Raw genomic sequence first — 18,555 nt, forward strand, 5'->3', positions numbered from 1 at the left:
TTTTACCTAATAACTAATAAAAGCTGAATTACATACACACATACATGCATACTTTATTTGTAACTCCCCACTGGGCTTTTCAAAAATTCAATGAATTCAAAAAGACGACCGATTGCGAAGGTTTGCAGCGGTCTTAGCGACACATAAAAATGCATCTTATATTTAGCCTTTATCTAGCAAATGTCACTCCAAAAAAGTGAAAGAAGATCACATGCTGGGTGTATTGTGTATTGTGAAGCAAGAAAACGTTTTCCTTTGTTGGCTTGCTTTACTACGAGCGAATCAGTTGTCCCAGTTGTACATTTTACAAATCGACCCCATTTTTCCAGGGTCTACACTGAAGACCATAGAAATGACACAGAAAATGTTCAAACTCAAGTGGAACCACGAGCCGTCAGACAAGTGGTTTCACTGCAAAGTTATCGGACATTTTATAACGTCATTTCAATGGTCTGTAAGAGTGTACACCATAAAAAAATTTGATCGATTTGTTTTATACCATAACAAACTCGAACAACTATTTATCAAATGCGATGCCTGACCGTCAAGAAACTTTGATGGGGGGCGTAAAGATTCCCTACACGTAAAAATGACAATGATACAAAAAAAGATGAACAAGAATTCAAAGAATAACAATTTTAATTACCTTTTATTCTCTCGTTGCTATGGCAATACTGTGGATTGGTTAATCAGACTCCCTCAAGTGGCAGAAATCGCGCATGCACGCGGAGAAATCTGTTTGCCACAATGAAACCAATGGGAGCGCGTGTTTGATATTTCGTGGGAAAAGAGTTTTGAAAATTGTTTGTATGGTAAAAGTAAGGTAAAGCCTGCTGTCGACCCAAGTGGCTCATCAGGTCGGAGCTTATCCCGGTTTCTGTAGCATTAAGCGGCTAGGGGTATTTCTACCCCCCCCCCCCCCCCCCCCCTCCGATGGGATGCTAGTCCATCGCAGTGTTACCGCCAGCAGTAAATTCGCCGGTACCCATTTATACACCTAGGTGAAGAGAGGCATATGAGAGTAAAGTGTATTGCCTAATAGCACAGCGCAGTGCCCCGGCCAGGGCTCGAACCTGGGCCGTTCGATCCGGAGTCTGGCGCACTAACCATTAGGCCACCGCGCCGGGCCACTCCTTCGCCCTTTTGTCCACTAAAGAGACAGAGAATGTGTTCATATTCTGCACGATTTTATTAAAGTGGATTCTAATGCATGTTATTCATTGTCTAAAGAATTCCTACTGCCTGCTGTTTCAAGGATACAAACAAGTAACTGACTCATAAGAGGTAAAATTACGTAGGCAATGTACATGCTCGTATAATTGGCGAGAGCCATTTACTGTCTTTGTTGTTGTAAGCAATAGCTTAACATACTCAGTTATGTTTATGTTGGACGCACGCTTTCCGTATCTTTGCGTTCTATAATTTTTTTTTAATCGCGGCCGTTTACTTAGAGGGCGACTAACACAAATTTGCTTACTCTGTTTTCGCGCTTTTAGGAAACCGAAGCACTTTCCAACTTTTACTCTTTCAGATCTTTTATCCAATCACCTCTAACGGAAAAACCAGGTCACACTTTCAAAGTCTAGGTCACATTGACAATGAGCGTTGTTTTACTTTGGGCGATAATGCTCAGCACTACAATTAATATTTTCAATCTTTTCGTTTTTTAATCCTTTTTCCGTCCCTACACGGGGATATCGTCGTCGGAAAGATTGTCGTTACAATAACACGACTTCGATTCATCCAACGTTTCCAGATCCAAATATGGAGTGTCCTCCTGCAGCATCTCTTCCAGTGATCTAGTCGCACTTTCAAATGTCGGTCTGTCACTGGGTTCTTCCCTCCAACAATTTAACATCAGCTGATACCTGAAAAGGACGGTTAATAATATTTATTAGTAGAAACTCAGCTGTGTTCTATTGGAAATCCGTGAATCTGATTGGTTCTCCCACTGTTTTCTATTCGCCGATAGAAAACAGTCGCGCGTGCGTAGCACTTTAAGCGGTAAATTTTCTTGATTTTTGTCTTCAAAGTGCACAAAATTGTAGGTTTTGGACTACAATCCTTTAGAGTTTCTACTAAAACAGTTAGACTACTCGCCCTCGTTTTCTATGAGCCTCGTGGACTATTCGCTCATAGAAAACTCGGGCTCGTAGTCTAATTGTTAAAAAGAATATTGAATGGTGCATATAAGCGTTAAAGGAACTTCTTTTAGGCTTGCTATTGTGCTAACACGTGTGCAAGACGCTTTTCTTGAGCGAGGCTACGTCCAACGAACCCACAGTTTTCCGCCGCCCGTGAGAAAAAAACTCTGCTAGCTTTCTTAGATTTAACAATGGAACTAGGCGTTCAAAGATAATAGGTAATTCAACGAGCTGTTTTTGGGTTACCGACTACCATAAAGGAATTGGTTGAACCAAGACCCATTAACCAGACGAAGCAACTCTCAAATCACGACTGTGACACATCCTTTTCACAAGCCGGATCATTAAATAGATTTCCTTTTCCAAGAAAATATGTTGGGTTTTTTGACATTGAGTGTATGCCATGATATATGGAATATGGATTTCTAATATACCGAACGAGTGAGTTCGTCAAACTGGTACTTTAATATATTTACTTACAGTTTATCAGAACATGTTTCTGGTCTTTCCATGCGATATCCTGTCTTGAGGAGATTGTACAACTCTTTGTTGTTTATTCCAGGATAAGGATTTCCTCCTGCAACAAGAATCATGGAACTGAGTATGTGCATTGAAGCAGATTTGTCCAAACAACCATGAATAGCCTTCCCATTAACACCAGAACACAAATCAGATATCAGGAAACTGATATATCGCTTTGGACTCGAGGTGCAGACAGGAATTCTTATTTTTTACCTTAACGGCCAGTTATTGTCCTCAAGGTATTCTTCGCAAGATATTTATCAAAACGTATCAGATTTGAATTAGAATTCTCAATTTAGTTATACTAAAACGTTTTTAGTTCGGTTCGGGCGTGCAATTCTCCCCAAACTTCCCAAAGCCTTTTGGGGCACGGATATTCTCGTCCCGCAGAGCCGCCTGTCCCTCTTAGCCAGCTTGACCTGGGACACGAGGAACAACTGGCTCTGGGGACGCTAGAGTTAAAGAAGTTAAAGTTAACGAGGCCAATCTTATCGACTGCTTTAAAATCCCATTGCTGAAAAGGAATTTTAAACGGCTGATCTGGGTTGACTTGATTTGAATGGGATTTGGTTATGAGTTTCTGGTTTTGGCCTGTAACTCTACTTTGTATAAAAAAGATCTTGGGTCCGAAATGGCTTCAGGACTTTTTAAAACCTAACGCCAGCTGAGGTGAATTCAGCTAGAAAGCTATTAAAATCAAGAGAAAAGTAACTTTTGCTTTCATTTTGTTCTTACCCATTGTGGAAAGTTCCCATAAAAGGATTCCAAAAGACCACCTGAAGAGAAAATTAAAAACATATAAACGGGTTTGACTCTCGCAGGCCACTAACTTCAGTTTGCAAATAAAATCGTAACATAATAGTAAGCATAATAATTCCCGCTAAATTAACTAGTTTACCATATTTATTAGCGCATAACTTGGGTTTTGTAGCTTTAAGGGGCAGTAGTATTGCTACTCACAGGAGATTTTAACGTTTTACTCGCTGTGGTCGTCCATATCGCCGGACACTTTACAGCTTTATTTTTAACGTCAAGGAATCCTGGCTTTAGTTTGTTTCCAGTGAGGAGCGAGGGAAACTCGTGGATGACTAGCTCAAAAGAGGTGAAAAGGAGATTCCATGTCCATAAAAAGATCGGTTAATTGAATACTAACGACTAGCACTTCTGTCTGGCTTGTGGTTTGTAGAGGATTACAGAGGGTGGTGTGAGGTAACCCTAAATAAAGAAGGTGGGAAAAGAAAATGCGGAGAGCAGGGGTCTTAGAAAATAAACCCAAACCTAAAAATTTATTCCGTGAAGTTTAAAATCAAACTTACACATCACTTCTCGTGGTGTATTCACTGTTGTAAAGTGCTTCAGGCGCCATCCACTTCACCGGAATCTTTTTCCCTTTCTTCAGTTGGTAAACATTTTCATGGGTTTGCCTCATCAGTCCGAAATCAGAAATTTTTACAACTTTGTCCTCGCCAAGGAGAATATTACGGGCTGCCAAATCACGATGGACAAATCCGTTACTTGATAAGAAATTCTGCGTAGGTAAAAGAATATAAGACAAAAAAGGGAATACGCAATAAAATCAGTACATGGTGACAGTCATACTCGTTGATGGCACCTGCAGTCTTAAAGCGGCTCTGAAACTGGCTAAAGTAATCTAATAAAATTAAAGTATCTTGTCTGTGACAGGATCAGTGAAAAACTGGGGGAGGCTTTCTTTATACAGAAGGTCAAAGATGGACTGAAATAATACAGATTGTATTCAGGCAAGCTGCCGTAACCAAGTGTAGCTCAATAAGGAAGAGACCAAGTTTGAAATGTTTTAACTTAATGATATATCGTTTGTTTATGTCACCTAAAATTTTAACATCAAAGATCTATTTAATTGTCCATTCTTATTTTGCATCTCATAATTAAAGAAGAAGCGATTGGCGTAACCTGGCCAATAAGATTCAGTATAATGCCGCAACTTCGTCTAAATTCGTTTAGGAGTTTACAGTTCGCAAGCTTGTTAACATACCATTCCGCGCGCTATCTGCCACGCAAAGGAAAGAAGATCCTTCGCTGAGAAATCTTCCTCTCGTTGCATATTGCCATTGGAACCATTTTGAGTGATGTGAGTAGGTTCCTTTTCGTAATGATTCGAAACCCTTCCTTCCACTTCCGGTTTGGCTTCAACTGCCGCGTCTTTCCCAGTATCAGTTTCACCATTAAACGTAGGACAACAAGCCGAGTCGTCTTTTGGTTTGTCACAGTTCGCTAATTCTTTTCGTCCCTCATCACTTCCCGTCAACAGTGCCTTTGTTTCATCATCAATCGAAACGTGTACTTCATTTGTAGCCAAAGTAAAGTGGTTACCTCCATCATCGTAGTTCTTTTGGTAGCTTTTCTAACGGAAGGACAAAAGAAAGGAAATTTTGAGAAAACTACTCAAGCACCTCGACGGCAAGACCACTAAATGTAAGGATATGGTGCAGTTAACACAGTGCAAAGTAGACAGGCTGATTAAGTGAATAGAGGAAATCACCAGCTGACTAGCATGAACTAGCACTAGCTAGAATTAAAATGAATTCTATTCGCAACTAGTAACAAGAATGCCATGGAAACGAACTAACTGCAATCCAACTAACTTAGAGTTTTGACCAATAGAATATAAGCCTTAAGGGAGTGACAAATCGAGACATAATTTACCAAACTATTTAGATTTCTAACTTCAACAAGTTGAAGATCACGATATTCTGCTGTCATCCGGCCGAGACAGCAATGGCCTTTTCTGACATTTTGTTATTGACTTTTTTAACGTACCTGTATTCTCTTATTTCTCAGCCAGTGTAGTAGATCTCCGTACGGAACATATTCTAACACAAGAAAGATGGGATCCGAGTTAACGCAACAGCCCAGCATTCTGAGAACATTCTTGTGTAAGCCAATCGCTTTCATGAGTTCAATTTCATCCAGGAATTGGTTTTTGGCTTCCTCGTCTGTCCTGTCTAAAGATACGACGATGTGATCAGTAGTGAGAAACTCAGAAATTGCACGGTGACCATGGACATACAGACCAATTCAGTTTTTACAAACCAATTTGACGTGTTATCGAGTGCAGAAATTGTAGAGCCATTTCTAATACTTATACTATTACATCTTTATTCTATTATGATTACTGCAAAAACACACAGAATAAATGAGTAGACTACCGTAGACCTGATTATGTTGTCCACAGGTGTAAATGAAACAGTTTACAATAAAATCGTATTTCAATTAGGATAAGCGCTTGTTGTATGGTAGGCTTTGGGCCGGCGTGGGAAGTGAAATCCAGTGAATTTTATATAAGAATGTCCTTTTTCTTTCATAACCTACCGGATTGAATTTTCTTCTTTTTTTTTTTTTTTCAAAGAACAGTGAGTCGAAAAATAGCAATATTATGCCAGCATAATGCTTGATTCTTTTGCCCCTACTATACTCCTCAAATTATGCCAGTATAATGTGGATATCTCTTCTTACCTCCCAAAACTTTAATAGCCACTGTTAGACCCTCCTTAAAGTCGACAGTCTGTGTCCTTGGCTCGTAAAACACTTCAATTCCAGGAGATTCTTTAAACGTGCCTTTGAACACTTTACCAAATGCTCCGCAACCAATCTCTTTGTCAAAGACAACTTGTTCAGGTAGTACCTCCCAGCGCCGAAGAGGAATTATCGTAGATTTGGATCTAATGGGAAAGACAAAGGCTTACAAAGTCTTTTTCGCATCGATCACGTTATGGATGATAAAATTAAAAAGAAAAACATAGATTTAGAAAATAAAAAAAAATCCACGTGAGTATACAAAGTACTTGAGTTGCACTGTGGGTGAAAGAAATTTAGCACGGGAAGGACCATAACAACTATTATGTAACTGTGTACGCTACTTCTGTTTCGAAAGGGACGTCTACAAAAATTCAGGTTTACAGGAAATTGGAACCCAGAATGCTTATTTAAAGGGTTAAAATAGCTGGTCTATTACGAACTCGAATGTGACCAGCTCCCGGTTAGGTGTTGCAATGGTACTAACCCTTACCCTAAGGGAGTGGCCGTGGGTTAGAATCCCGTTCAAACAAAAATCTTTTTTAGCTTTCCTGTGTTAAAAAAGGCCGTTTTACGTAGACTACAATAAACCAGTGTGTGATTAGAGAGTAATAAAAAGATGGGAGTCATGAAATATTTACCTCTTGGGCCTGATGTTATGAGCAAGTTGCTTTTTCCTCCGTGCTCTTCGTAGAAGTGACAATATTACCATAAAAATGATGATCATTAGGACTCCAAGTCCAGCTATTAAGCCAGCTAACTGTGGTGCTGAAAGCAAGTTACCAGTTTCTGATTCTGGAGATTTCACAAAATTGGTATCTCTTACATTGTTCTTTTCTGAATCTGCAAGAAGGATCGAGCTGAACATTATTTTATAATAGTTACATTTTTCTCTTCTAAAAAGGATACCATGGGTAGCCGAGGTCGTTTTTTCGCGCGCAGCGGTATACTTTAGGATCGGCCGAAAGCCAAGCGTCGTCTGCCTTAAGGCCGGAGAAATGGGCTGCATAGCCGCACAAAGACTTTACCAAAACCGGAGACCGGTATGTGACGACTGCAAAGACTTTTACAGCAAAAAAAGTGCCTTTCTGAACCAAAACCAAAGTCCATTTAGTTACATTTTTGCTTTAAAAAGTCGACCATTGCAACAACGACTTTATGCCCTTCTCTGGCCCTTCTCTTTCCTCCAGCATAAATTGTTATAGGAAATACTTGTCATGGTACCTGATTTCGTTTTTATTATCCATGGTCTCGATCTGTCACTCTCTCCCAGCCCATTCCAGGCCGATATTTCGACTTTATACTGCTTGTCACATGCTAGCGATATAGTGAATTTAGTCCTCATGACCTCAGTGACGTTAACTTGGTGCCAATGTGCCCCTGTCTGTAGTGGCTGAATCTGCTGATAGTATATCGAGTACATGGTCAGTTGACACCCATTGTATTCCGGAGGGCTCCATGTAAGGTTCACATAACATCTCAGCGTTTCTGTTTCTTTGTTGGTTATGTCGGGAGGTAAAGGTATACCTGTAATAAGAAATGTTACGAAAGAGAGCTTATTAAAAGGTCGGCTGAGGAGAACGTTTGAAAAATGCTGGTGGTATGTTAGTAGCTACAGTCGACAGAACTAACATTCATAGACTGATTTTTAAAAGGGCTACATGTTTGTATCATCTTCTGATCGTTGTAAATATAAACGTAATGCATATATGTCTTGAAATATTCTAAGAAGGTGGTTAACTACAAGCAAGCTTAAAGGACTAAAAGACAGTATTCCGAAAAGAAAAACATTGGTTTAACAGACATGTATTAAAACCAATTAAATAGCACCCAGCGACACACCTATTTAAGTTGGTTATAAATGCGTAGCACTTTGTTTAGCTTTACACATTATTAATAAATAAACGCAACTTGCTGTAATTTTGAACTAATGATGTTATCGATCTTTATTTTTAAGATACAGTGCTATCATTACCTCCACTAGTTTTGAAGTTCCATATCTTGCTTTCATTCAAAGAACTCTCGCCATATCCACTCAGTGAGGTAACCGCTACGTTGTACTCACTCCTACAGTTAAGATGAAGTGTATAACTGGTTGTATTTTTGCTCACGGATACTGAGTGCCACTTGCTTGATGACATCACTTCTCTGTAGTACACAGTGTATTTTTCAACTGGACACGCCCCTTCTAAAGGAGGTTCCCATGCAACAACAACTGTCCCTCCTGGTACTACCTTGGTCGTGTTTGTGATAACAGGAACGCCTAAGATGTTAAAGGTAATATAGTAAGTAGTGTCAACTGTATTAGAGGTCAACCTTTACAGGGTACAGAGGTAAAAGTTCAGTGTTAAAGCTTACCTCTTAGTCTGTTTATTTCATCAAGCGACAGGGCAGTACCAAAGACATAGAGATCCATCACTGATCCAAAGAACTGGTGATTCTCCCGGTGACGGTCTTTACCAATCTGGTACCACTTCCCCGTACCCTTATAAAACTTGGCCCCAGGGGTATGTGATCTGTATCCTATTTCTTTGCCGTCAGCATAGATAAACACTTTGCCAGTCACGTGATCCCAGGTAACAGCCACGTGGGTCCACGTTGTTAAATCAACACTGTTACTCTCTAAGGACCACCATTCTTCTTCACTACTGTCTTGGTGGCGATGAAATATAATCTTATGGTTTTTTGTGCTTAATAGAAACTGCGAATCTTCATCATACCAGTCACTGTAAATTGCCCCCAACTGATCGAGGACCCAGCTTGTTTGCTTTATCCAACATGCAATGGTAAAACTTCTACCTTTAAGGTCGATTATTGGTGTAATGGCGAATGAATTTGTTTGGTTGAAAAAAGCAGCCTTGCTGCCCGAACATCGTCCCTCGGTAAAATGAGGTGGCGAATTATTAAATCTGAAAGAGAATTGCAAGATAGTCTGATAAGTTTACAAATAGGTAAAAAAAAATAATGAAAAACACTGTATTAGTATCTATACACAGCTGACGTTTTCGCTGTTTTAAGGTCTCCGCACACGAGGGGACATGTCGCAGGGACACGTCGCAGCGACATATAGCAGCGACAAAATCATGTGTTTTCCACACTGAGGGGACGTGGAGCGGGGACATGTAGCAGCAACAAAATTACAATGAATACACACGCAAGGAAATGTAGCAGGGAGATGTCCCAGGGACATGCCGCGCCGACACGTCCCCTTGTGGTGCTGATTATTTTTGGCACGCGCAACACGAACTTTGAAGCCGTTTTGTCCTTGCGACATGTTGCACGGAATTCAACTCGTTGAACTTCGTGCAACATGTTACAGGAGACAAAATTTTGCAGGAATTCGTGTTGCACGTGCCAAAAATTATCCGCACACACGAGGGGATGTGTCGCTGCGGTTATGTGTGTACACATTTTGATTTTGTTGCTGCTACATGTCCCCGCTCTCCACCCAGGTGTATAAATGAGTACTGGTGAATTTACTGCTGGGGGGACACCCTGCGATGGACTAGCATCCCATCCAGGGGGGAGTAGAATGATACTCCTAGTCGCTTAATGCTACGGAAACCGGGATAAGCTCCGGCTGTATGGGCCGCTTGGCTCGGACACAGACTTTACATGTCCCCGCTATACTTCCCTGCTACATGTCCCCTCAGTGTGAGCAACACATGATTTTATCGCTGTGTGCAGAGACCTTTATGGTCTCTAATTGACGATATTCTTCACCAACCTTAAAAGTTCGTCTTCACCATTCAGAAGCCAATGACCAAGGACTACCATATCTAAAAATTAATTCTTATTAGTTAGGACTTAACAGCTCTATTAATTTTTCGTTACTTTGACAAACTTCTGCCGGCGACATTTGATGCATCTTTTACCCTTAATAAAAGTTTTTTCAACTATTACACACGATCGTCAACAAAGATTCTTACCCGCGAGTAAGAACCTGCATTTATTTAATAAACGGTAATTGGCACAAATTTTGGCTATTTAGGTTTTGAATAGGTTCTTATTTTCTGAAAAAAGGTTTACATTGTTACTAATAAATTTTAGTGGTATTCAGCCTTTTCCTTATATGAAATTGTATTAATGAATATCTCCCTTTGCAGGACCCCCTTTATAGATAGGTGTCTCAAAAGAGACTCCAGAGTGTCGACTTATCTTATTTTCTTAAAAGTAAACATTTTTAATCGACTTCAAATAGTAGTAGATTTTGAAATACATTTTAACAAGAAAATTAACGATGAAAAGTAACTTGACGTTTCCACGACTTCATGTCATCATTATCAAAAGTGAAATGTGAAAAATTAACATAACGATTTATATACAAAAATAGGTGTGTAAGAGAATTACATATTGTAATGAAGCATGATAAACGCGTATTTTAGACAAAAAGTTTCGTGCGAATGGAGTCCGCTTGAGTGTTCAGGGCCTGTTTATATGGAGAAAAGTTGTCTCTGGCAGGAGGGTTACCATCCATACCGAGCCACCCCGGGCGAGAGAGCTTTTCATGCGTTTCTTTATAAATAGCTGCGAACCGTTTATATGAGAAATTGCAAAGGTGGTTGGGGGGGGGGGGGCAGGGTGACCCTGGGTAGAGGGTCACTCGCTTTGAAAGTAGGGTGACCCTGGGGAGTTTGGTTATTTTTGCCTCGCTTACCAGGGACAAGTTGACACATCTGGAGCATGCGCAAAAGCTACAGTCGGCCAAAACAAAATCGCGTATCCTTGAAATCGCAGTCGGCGGTAAATTCGTCCAAAAAATGGTCTTGGTCGTCCTGATTTTAAGAAAAGGCCGACATATTACCTGTTTTAAAACAACTCTCGCCAGTCTGTGCCGAGTGGGCCAAGTTTTGGTTCGGTCAACAGGGACAACTTTTCTCATATAAACGCTCGGGAGGAGAGGGTAAACCTCCTACCAGGGTCAACTGTCCTCCATATAAACAGGCCCTCAGTTTCGGTCTTTCTTTCGGATGAATAAAATGTCAAAGATTAAACACTCGAGCTTGCTTCGGCATTTCTTAAGTACTTAAATTAAGTTCTCACGGAGGTTCGAAGGTCTTAAATTATGTTCGTTCTTAAGCTGTTTTCCGATTGCGGAATGTTTATGCTCCTCAACACGTTGGTGTAGATGGCGGAGTGTGTACCCAATTTAATTTGTATCGCACATATCACATTTATATTCATAAATAACGCTCTGCTGGTTAACTATGGGATGCTTCAATTTCGTTTCTCTTAGGTCATCAACGATCTTTATGCTTGTAAAGATTGACTGCAATTCATGAAAGACTTTTCTTCCAAGGTCGATAAGTTACTTTTTTATCGTTAATTTTCTTGATGAAATTTTTAATCGATTTTAGAAAATAAGAACCTATTTCCAAATTTTAGGCTAAAGAGGTTGTTATATAGAGGGCGCCTAACTGGCAAGTTTTAGCCTAACAGGTTCTTAAAAATTAGGTTCTTTCTCGCAGGTTTTTACTATATAAAAGAAATTATGTCTGGAACAACCTTCCAAAGGCTTTTAAAACTGACAAGTCAATTTATATTTTCAAGAAAAAAATCATACGATTTCGTCTCAATGAATGAATTTCTAAAAACGACAAGAAGAATTTTATTCATGATTGTAAAATATTGCTATTGTAAGGAATAATAAATAAACCAAAGAACAAAACCGTGCAAAAATAGATTAGATAATCAACAAATCTTTGTAACACGGGTTCTCCTTGTAAGCCCAGAAGGGTTTGTTAAGAACTTTTTTTTTACACTACGAATAAAATAAACATTGATTGATAACAAGGTTTCTTAAGAGGAACGTGATTTACTATTATCAAAATAAACATTCTCAAAGTGTGTACCTGGTGGCATCATCCTGCAGCACTTAATCATCTCGATGCAGTATAGATGGTCACAGCCTTCTCTGTATATGCCCACCATGTCGTACCAGTACCGCTTACACATACTCCAGCCTTTCTCATCAAGTGATATTCTCACATTTTCATCGTAACAATCCAATTTCATGTTTTGGAAGTTTCTAGGCTTACAACATAACGCTTGTTCTATGTTGTGCAGCCAAGTGTCGTTTGAACGGTAAATCCCTTGAAGAAAAAACCCTTCAGGACATAGAGCCCATTGGTTGTTTCTAAATTGCAAAGTGATAAAAGGAAAAAATCATCATTCACGCACTTAAAATTCAAGATATTCATGAGAGTGTCTTTCAAATAGAACCCTGAGTTATTATATCTATTTATTTCTCAGTCATTGGTTACGAAACGGCACCACGTGTCTTAACCAACCGGAACAAACAGAAATCCGGTTCTTGATACTCCAATAAGCTTTACACCACTGATAGAAGGCCTCAAGATTTCTCCTAAAAAACACGACTTTTTATTACAAATTTCACGGCACGGCTACTTTAACTCACCCACTTAACACGTTTTTCCAGTCAACCGTCTGGCAGACAGGTGTGTCATCTTCGTATTCCTGTGGAGGAATGCAACATCCCCCTTGTTTTATATTGTCGATGCCATCATCTGCAGAAAATACAGCATCATTTTCCCTCCAGAAACCGGTCAAGTAACTTCCTGAGCAGGAGCAGTTGGACCATCCTGGTTGGCTGAGGGTAATTCGCCAATCTACCGCATAGCAGTCGTTGTCTCCTTTTTAAAACAAGTAGAAGACAAAATAGGGTAATTTTTACTTTAAATTTGGCAAACAGAAGATAGCAATAATTGTCTAATTGTGGGAATTATACATCGTCTAGGCCTCGAATCCCCGCGAAAGAGCTCCGTATCTACCGCCCAAGGCACTATATACCCCGTTGAGGTCACTGTTAAGGATTATCAGTGGGACTTAAACAGCTGTTTTTTAAACAACTTTCTGCTACTGAACGACACCCCGAAGAGCAAACTACCCATGCCAGCTATCTCAGAGCTAAAGCACAACTACCTAAGGGTCTCAATGGGTGACACCAAAAAGATGTTTCATTATTTCATAGTGAAACCTGCTATCTCGGTTCTATTTTTTTACTTTACCTTTCGACTTCATGTTCATCGGAAAGGAAGAGCGGATAATACCGTAAGTTACCTTTTTAGTTTCTTTCTTACGCATATTATAATATTACTTACCTCCTTCGGTCTCGAAATTCCATATCTTGCTGTCACTCAATGTACTCTCTTTGTTTACAGTTCGTGAAGTAACGGCTACATCATACTCTTTCCTGCAGTTGACCTGAAGCGTATAACTGGTTGCATTTCTGTCCATGGTAACTGAATGCCACTTTCCTTTTATCTTGAGTGGCATCACTTCTCTGTAGTACACGGTATACCCGACAATTGGACACGCTCCGTCCAAGGGAGGTTCCCATGCGACAACAACAATTCTTCCTGTTGCCTTTCTGGTCGTGTTTACAATAACAGGAAAACCTGAGACAATAGTAAGAGAATAAAAAAGAAAAATGTTCAGAGAGTTGAAAATGTATTACTTGTTCTGTGTTTCCTATCCTTTCCTTTCAATATATTTTTTACTCTTTTGTCTTGTAAATTAAAAGACTTCTTGTTTTCGGAGGGGAAAATCGTTCCTAACAATATAAGCCAAACCACTTTCGAAAAACCGAGCTGCTTTATAGCATTATAAAACTTCCATCTTATGAAATAAGCCGACTTTTAAGAAAACATTTCTGATCAGTGGGTATCTTAGAGTTCACCTCTTAGCCTATTGATTTGATCCAGCGACAGTGCTGTTCCAAAGACGTATAAATCCATCACTGATCCATGGAACTGATGATTATCGGTATGACCGTCATTACCAATCTGGTATCGTCTCCATGTAGGTTGAAAGAACGTACCCCCAGGGGTATTTGATCTGCGCCCTATTTCTTTGCCGTCAGCGTAGATTAACACTTTGCCAGTCACGTGATCCCAGGTAACAGCCACGTGGGTCCACGTGTCCAAATTAACATTGTTACTCTCTAAGGACCACCATTCTTCTTCATTGCCCGATTGGTGGCGATGAAGTGTAATCCTATGGTTTTTTGTGCTTAATAGAAACTGCCATGGGTCGTACCAGTCGCTGTAAATCGCTCCTATCTTATCGCGGACCCACTTTGTTTGCTTTATCCAAAAGGTAATAGTAAAACTCTTGTCGTTAAGAATGATTATTGGTGTAGTAGCAAAGGAATTTGTTTGGTTGAAGATAACTGCTTTACTGTTCGGACATCGTCCTTCGGTAAATGATGGCAAACTGTTAAATCTGCAATGATAGGAAAAGAAGTGTTTTTTGAATGCAAAACAGTAGTTTATTTCATGCTTTAGTTGATCACCACTAACCTTACAAGCTCATCTCCACCGTTCAGAAACCAATGGCCAAGAACTTTCATATCTGAAAACATAATAGCAAAAATTCTTTGCTACTTTGTCACAAGATGAATGCAAACTCAGGAGGGTGGAAAAGAGGGAACATCTTTTGGTCACTAAAAAAATCTCTTCAGTGAGAGCAAACGAGCCCTAAAATACCGTGTAGGTTTATATTTTGTTGGCATTCCAAAGTCTCCTTATATGCTAGCGATAAAAGCCTTTATATTTCGTAAAAAACTTCGGCTTCTTCATAAGCCACACTGGAAACTCCTCTATTGTAATCTTGCATGATATTTGCACCGTTTTATTTATGGCATAATTTTTCGTCCCAATGATTTTAGCTTTCGACCAACCAACACTGTTACTCATCGATTTTCTAGTTACAACATGCTAGCTTGATGTTTGATGTAAATTTTTTCAATTCACAGAAAAAGTGATGGTAATGGTTTATAGCATGTGTGCTCTAACGGACAACGCTACCATAGTAAGCTCATACCAAAAGAAGTGAATAAAACAAGTTACTAATCATTGGTGAACAAGTTGTGACCATCTCAATCCCAGACAAACAGTGCAACTTGTCGATATGAGCTTTAAGGGCTTACAACTTAAACACCAGCTTGGTTATCTCAATACTGTTTTGCAAAATACAAATTATCATAATTTATACCCGGAGGTTTCTCAGAGACATCTGTTATTTTATCATGTCTAGAGGATGATCACTACTTGTCCGCTGCAGCGACATGGCACCTTGTACTGTTGCCGGAATAAAAATGCTTACTGTTCAGAAAAGAAACAATGACGCTTTATTATCTAAAAATATAAATTTTGGTAAACATTTAGGTATGTACCTGTTGATCTTATTCCACCATGTGTACCAGTTGGCATCATCTTGCAGCATTTAATCATCTCGATACAGTACAGATTGTCACAGCCTGCTTTGTACACACCCGCCACAAAGTACAAATCTCCCCAACACTTGCTCCAGCCTCTTTTATCTAATGATGCCCTCACGCTCTCGATGTGGCAATCCATGTTTACGTTTTGGAAGTTCCTTGGCCTGCAACATAACGCTTGCTCGATGTTGTTCAGCAACGTGCCACTTGAATGGTAAACGCCTTGTAGAAAGTACCCTTCTGGACATGAAGCCCAATGGTCGTTTCTAGAATGGAAAAAGTAGCCGAAATAGTCATCTTTCGTGTTCTTCATGCTCGTTAGTGCGGGTTTCAAATAGAAATCTTAGGTAGTTTTATTTGCTTTGGAGCTCTTTGGTTCTAGTTTGTTTGTTTGTAGAAGACACTCCCGCTCCTTGCTTGTGTTCCCACAATGAAATGAGTATAAAAATTTTTTAAACTATGTAGTATTGAAACTTTAATAAATGTTCTATTTTATTCTATAAGTCACATGTTAACGCTGATTTAACTGACCTGCTCAATGAAGATTTCCAATCGACTTTTATACAGTCTTGAGTGTCATTTTTGTACTCAGGTGGAGAAATGCAGCACCTCCCTTTCTTAATATTATCAATTCCATCAGGTCCAGAAAAATCTGCATCATTTTCCCTCCATAAACCGTTAAGGTATCTTCCCATTGAACAGTTTGTCCATTCTGGTCGACTAAGGCTGATTTGCCAATCTTCCTCATAACAGCTGTTTTCACCTGTAACCTCTAGAAGCAATACAAGATTATCTTTTACATAATGGGTGACACGACAATCATTGCAATTTTGTACTGTCAACTGAATTGTGAGCAACAGTTTTTTTAGCCTATAATATGGGTGAGCTTACCTGGTATTATGACGAAGATTGTGTTTATATAAGTCTGTAGATAGAAAAACAAAACTGTCACACTTCAAAGTAATTAAAGTATGCACCAATCGAGAAAAACATCGTTTCTGTAAGAAATTTAAACTGTCTTTATAAAGAAAAAGATCAGAAAGGGTTTTTAATCTAAATTGTAAAATCTTTCTGTCCTTGCTTGTCTTCTTTTTTTTATTAGGAATGAATTTGATTTGCTGCACAGTCATAGTGATATCGAGCTAAAAGCTTAATTACGATAGAAAGATTCGGACATAACCAGTGTTAAAAATTCACGTTTTTGTTAACAATTTATCAATTTAGTAAAAAAAATCGTATTCAGCGAATTGACACGAAATAAAACACGAAACAGCCATAACCTAGTGTTAAGTTGCTCCCAATGGGGGAAAATCGGTCATATCAGTTTTACTTAGGGAAATCGTATTCATTATTACCAGGTGCTGATACATGAATAAAATCTCCCATCTGGTAATATTGGAAATAGATCGAGAACAGAAAGGAGAATTCGTGTTAATTGCCGGATTGCGACACAATTTTAATAATCATGGTGCACAATATTAACGGAGCTTAATTCTATTTATTTTTTATCTTTCCATAGAATAGAACAAAAAAACAAAACATTGTTCTTCAACCTTGTATTTCCAATTTTTTGCTTTAGTGACTACATGTAGTCATGCCCTTTTATTCAATCGGAAGGCAATTTTGTGCATCGCCAAATATCGTAATACAACAGAACGACAGCTGCGAATTTAATAAAATATGTATGTAACTAGGTACATCACGAGTTGACAAGTTAGCGTCTTAATGAATACTTCAGAAGCCACTTTTGACTGGAAATATATATTTTAGTCTCTTTTGTTAGCAGCCCAGATGAATTTCTCATTTCAGATCATCTTTTTGGAAATCAATTTAACTGACAGAACCCTTAACCATATCATATTCGACATGGATGCAAATGTCGTATGAATGAAAGCCACGCTGTGTATTTGTTAGGTTTTTTGGAATTTGGGCGCATTTCGCGTGCTTCTTGACACGAATCGGAAATGACAGGAAAAAAACGAGCGAAAGAAACGGCGGTTGATATATTTTGTCATAACGCGATAGACGTTTTTAGATCACTGTTCTATTCACACTGCGAAAATTAATTCATTTTCACGGTTTTCACATATAAAGGACCAGCTGATTACCTCGATTTTATGATCAGTGGCACGCGCGAAAATTTCACCTCTTTTAATTTTGCACGAAATTTAATCATACTGAAAACTAACTTAGGATAAAAAAAAACGACTCAACGACATTCTTTTAAAAGTGCAGAATTTCAGCTTCGTTTACCAAGCTTAACTTTTCATTAAAAATTGATGTGTTTCGAGTATTAGCTGTTTATATGAGGTGGTAGCCCATGCTTAACTGATGTTGCGATAAACAACTACAAACGTAGGAACTGTCACACGTTTTTATGTCGGTGTCATCCTAATATTTATTATTAACGAAACACGTTTTTGATTGGAGCTTAAACTATTCAAGTCATTACAGTCAGTGGTCACTTTACAGGGTTTACTTCACAGGATGCGATTAGCGAATAAAATGTCCAAAATAATGTGTTCCTGTTTTGAGAAGATCTTGGGAAATCTCTATTTCTATTTTTTTTTTTTTATTTCACTGAAGCTGTTATTTTGCAATGTTATGTGCTATTCAGTTTGATTACAGTAAATTCCGACAGCTCGGACTCTCAATAACTCTAACCTCCCGCTAGCTGGAACCTTTTTCAACTCCCCTCTTAGTCATTTTCTTCCTTACGATAACTCGTACCTTTTTTTCGGAGTATTTAGAAGTCAACTGTATTTCAAATATGAAACGAGCGGTTATTACAGATGGTTTGCTGTGCCAAGTTACGCTTATTACGCAACTTATTTTCTTCTAAGCCGAGTCTGTTGGTTATGCATATCGAGGTTGAAACGTACACTCACGTACCATTAACATCATCCATGTAAGCTTCATCGTTTGTCGGAACACCATGTCTGCGCCAAGGTGCGTCAAGTACTTCGTGCAGCGTGCACACACCACGCCAACTGGCAAACAAATTTACGTGAGGGGAAGTTAAAAGACCTTGGCTGATTTATTTCCATTTTGACATTTGTCATGTCAACAGATTGCTAATTAGTCTTCGGTTTA

At 39.1% G+C, this 18,555-nt stretch overlaps 1 protein-coding gene across 1 annotated transcript; it reads right to left on the reverse strand.

Moving 5' to 3' along the window:
* Window positions 1-1,170: 1,170 nt before the first annotated feature.
* LOC144652235 (uncharacterized) lies at window positions 1,171-18,550 on the reverse strand. Its single transcript, XM_078512254.1, has 21 exons — window positions 18,355-18,550; window positions 16,354-16,387; window positions 15,994-16,234; window positions 15,418-15,728; window positions 14,543-14,594; window positions 13,921-14,465; window positions 13,343-13,639; window positions 12,640-12,871; window positions 12,074-12,357; window positions 9,949-10,000; window positions 8,580-9,130; window positions 8,197-8,484; window positions 7,446-7,748; window positions 6,863-7,064; window positions 6,162-6,367; window positions 5,466-5,650; window positions 4,681-5,049; window positions 3,983-4,194; window positions 3,402-3,442; window positions 2,625-2,721; window positions 1,171-1,868 (listed from the first exon to the last, which is right to left on the reverse strand). Exons 1-21 carry the CDS (start codon window positions 18,397-18,399, stop codon window positions 1,685-1,687), a joined length of 4,731 nt encoding a protein of 1,576 aa, XP_078368380.1. The 5' UTR covers window positions 18,400-18,550; the 3' UTR covers window positions 1,171-1,684.
* Window positions 18,551-18,555: the final 5 nt, after the last annotated feature.

Source organism: Oculina patagonica, chromosome 4 (assembly GCF_052425735.1).
Source record: "Oculina patagonica isolate OP01 chromosome 4, crgOcupat, whole genome shotgun sequence".
NCBI lineage: Eukaryota > Metazoa > Cnidaria > Anthozoa > Scleractinia > Oculinidae > Oculina > Oculina patagonica.

Coding starts and splice junctions, on each gene's coding strand:
- LOC144652235 (XM_078512254.1), bottom strand. CDS start 18,399: ATGGTGTTCCGACAAACGATGAAGCTTACATGGATGATGTTAATG. Junction 7,065..7,445: donor GATAATAAAAACGAAATCAG/GTACCATGACAA, acceptor TCCTTCTTGCAG/ATTCAGAAAAGAACAATGTA. Junction 2,722..3,401: donor ATGGGAACTTTCCACAATGG/GTAAGAACAAAA, acceptor TTCTTGTTGCAG/GAGGAAATCCTTATCCTGGA.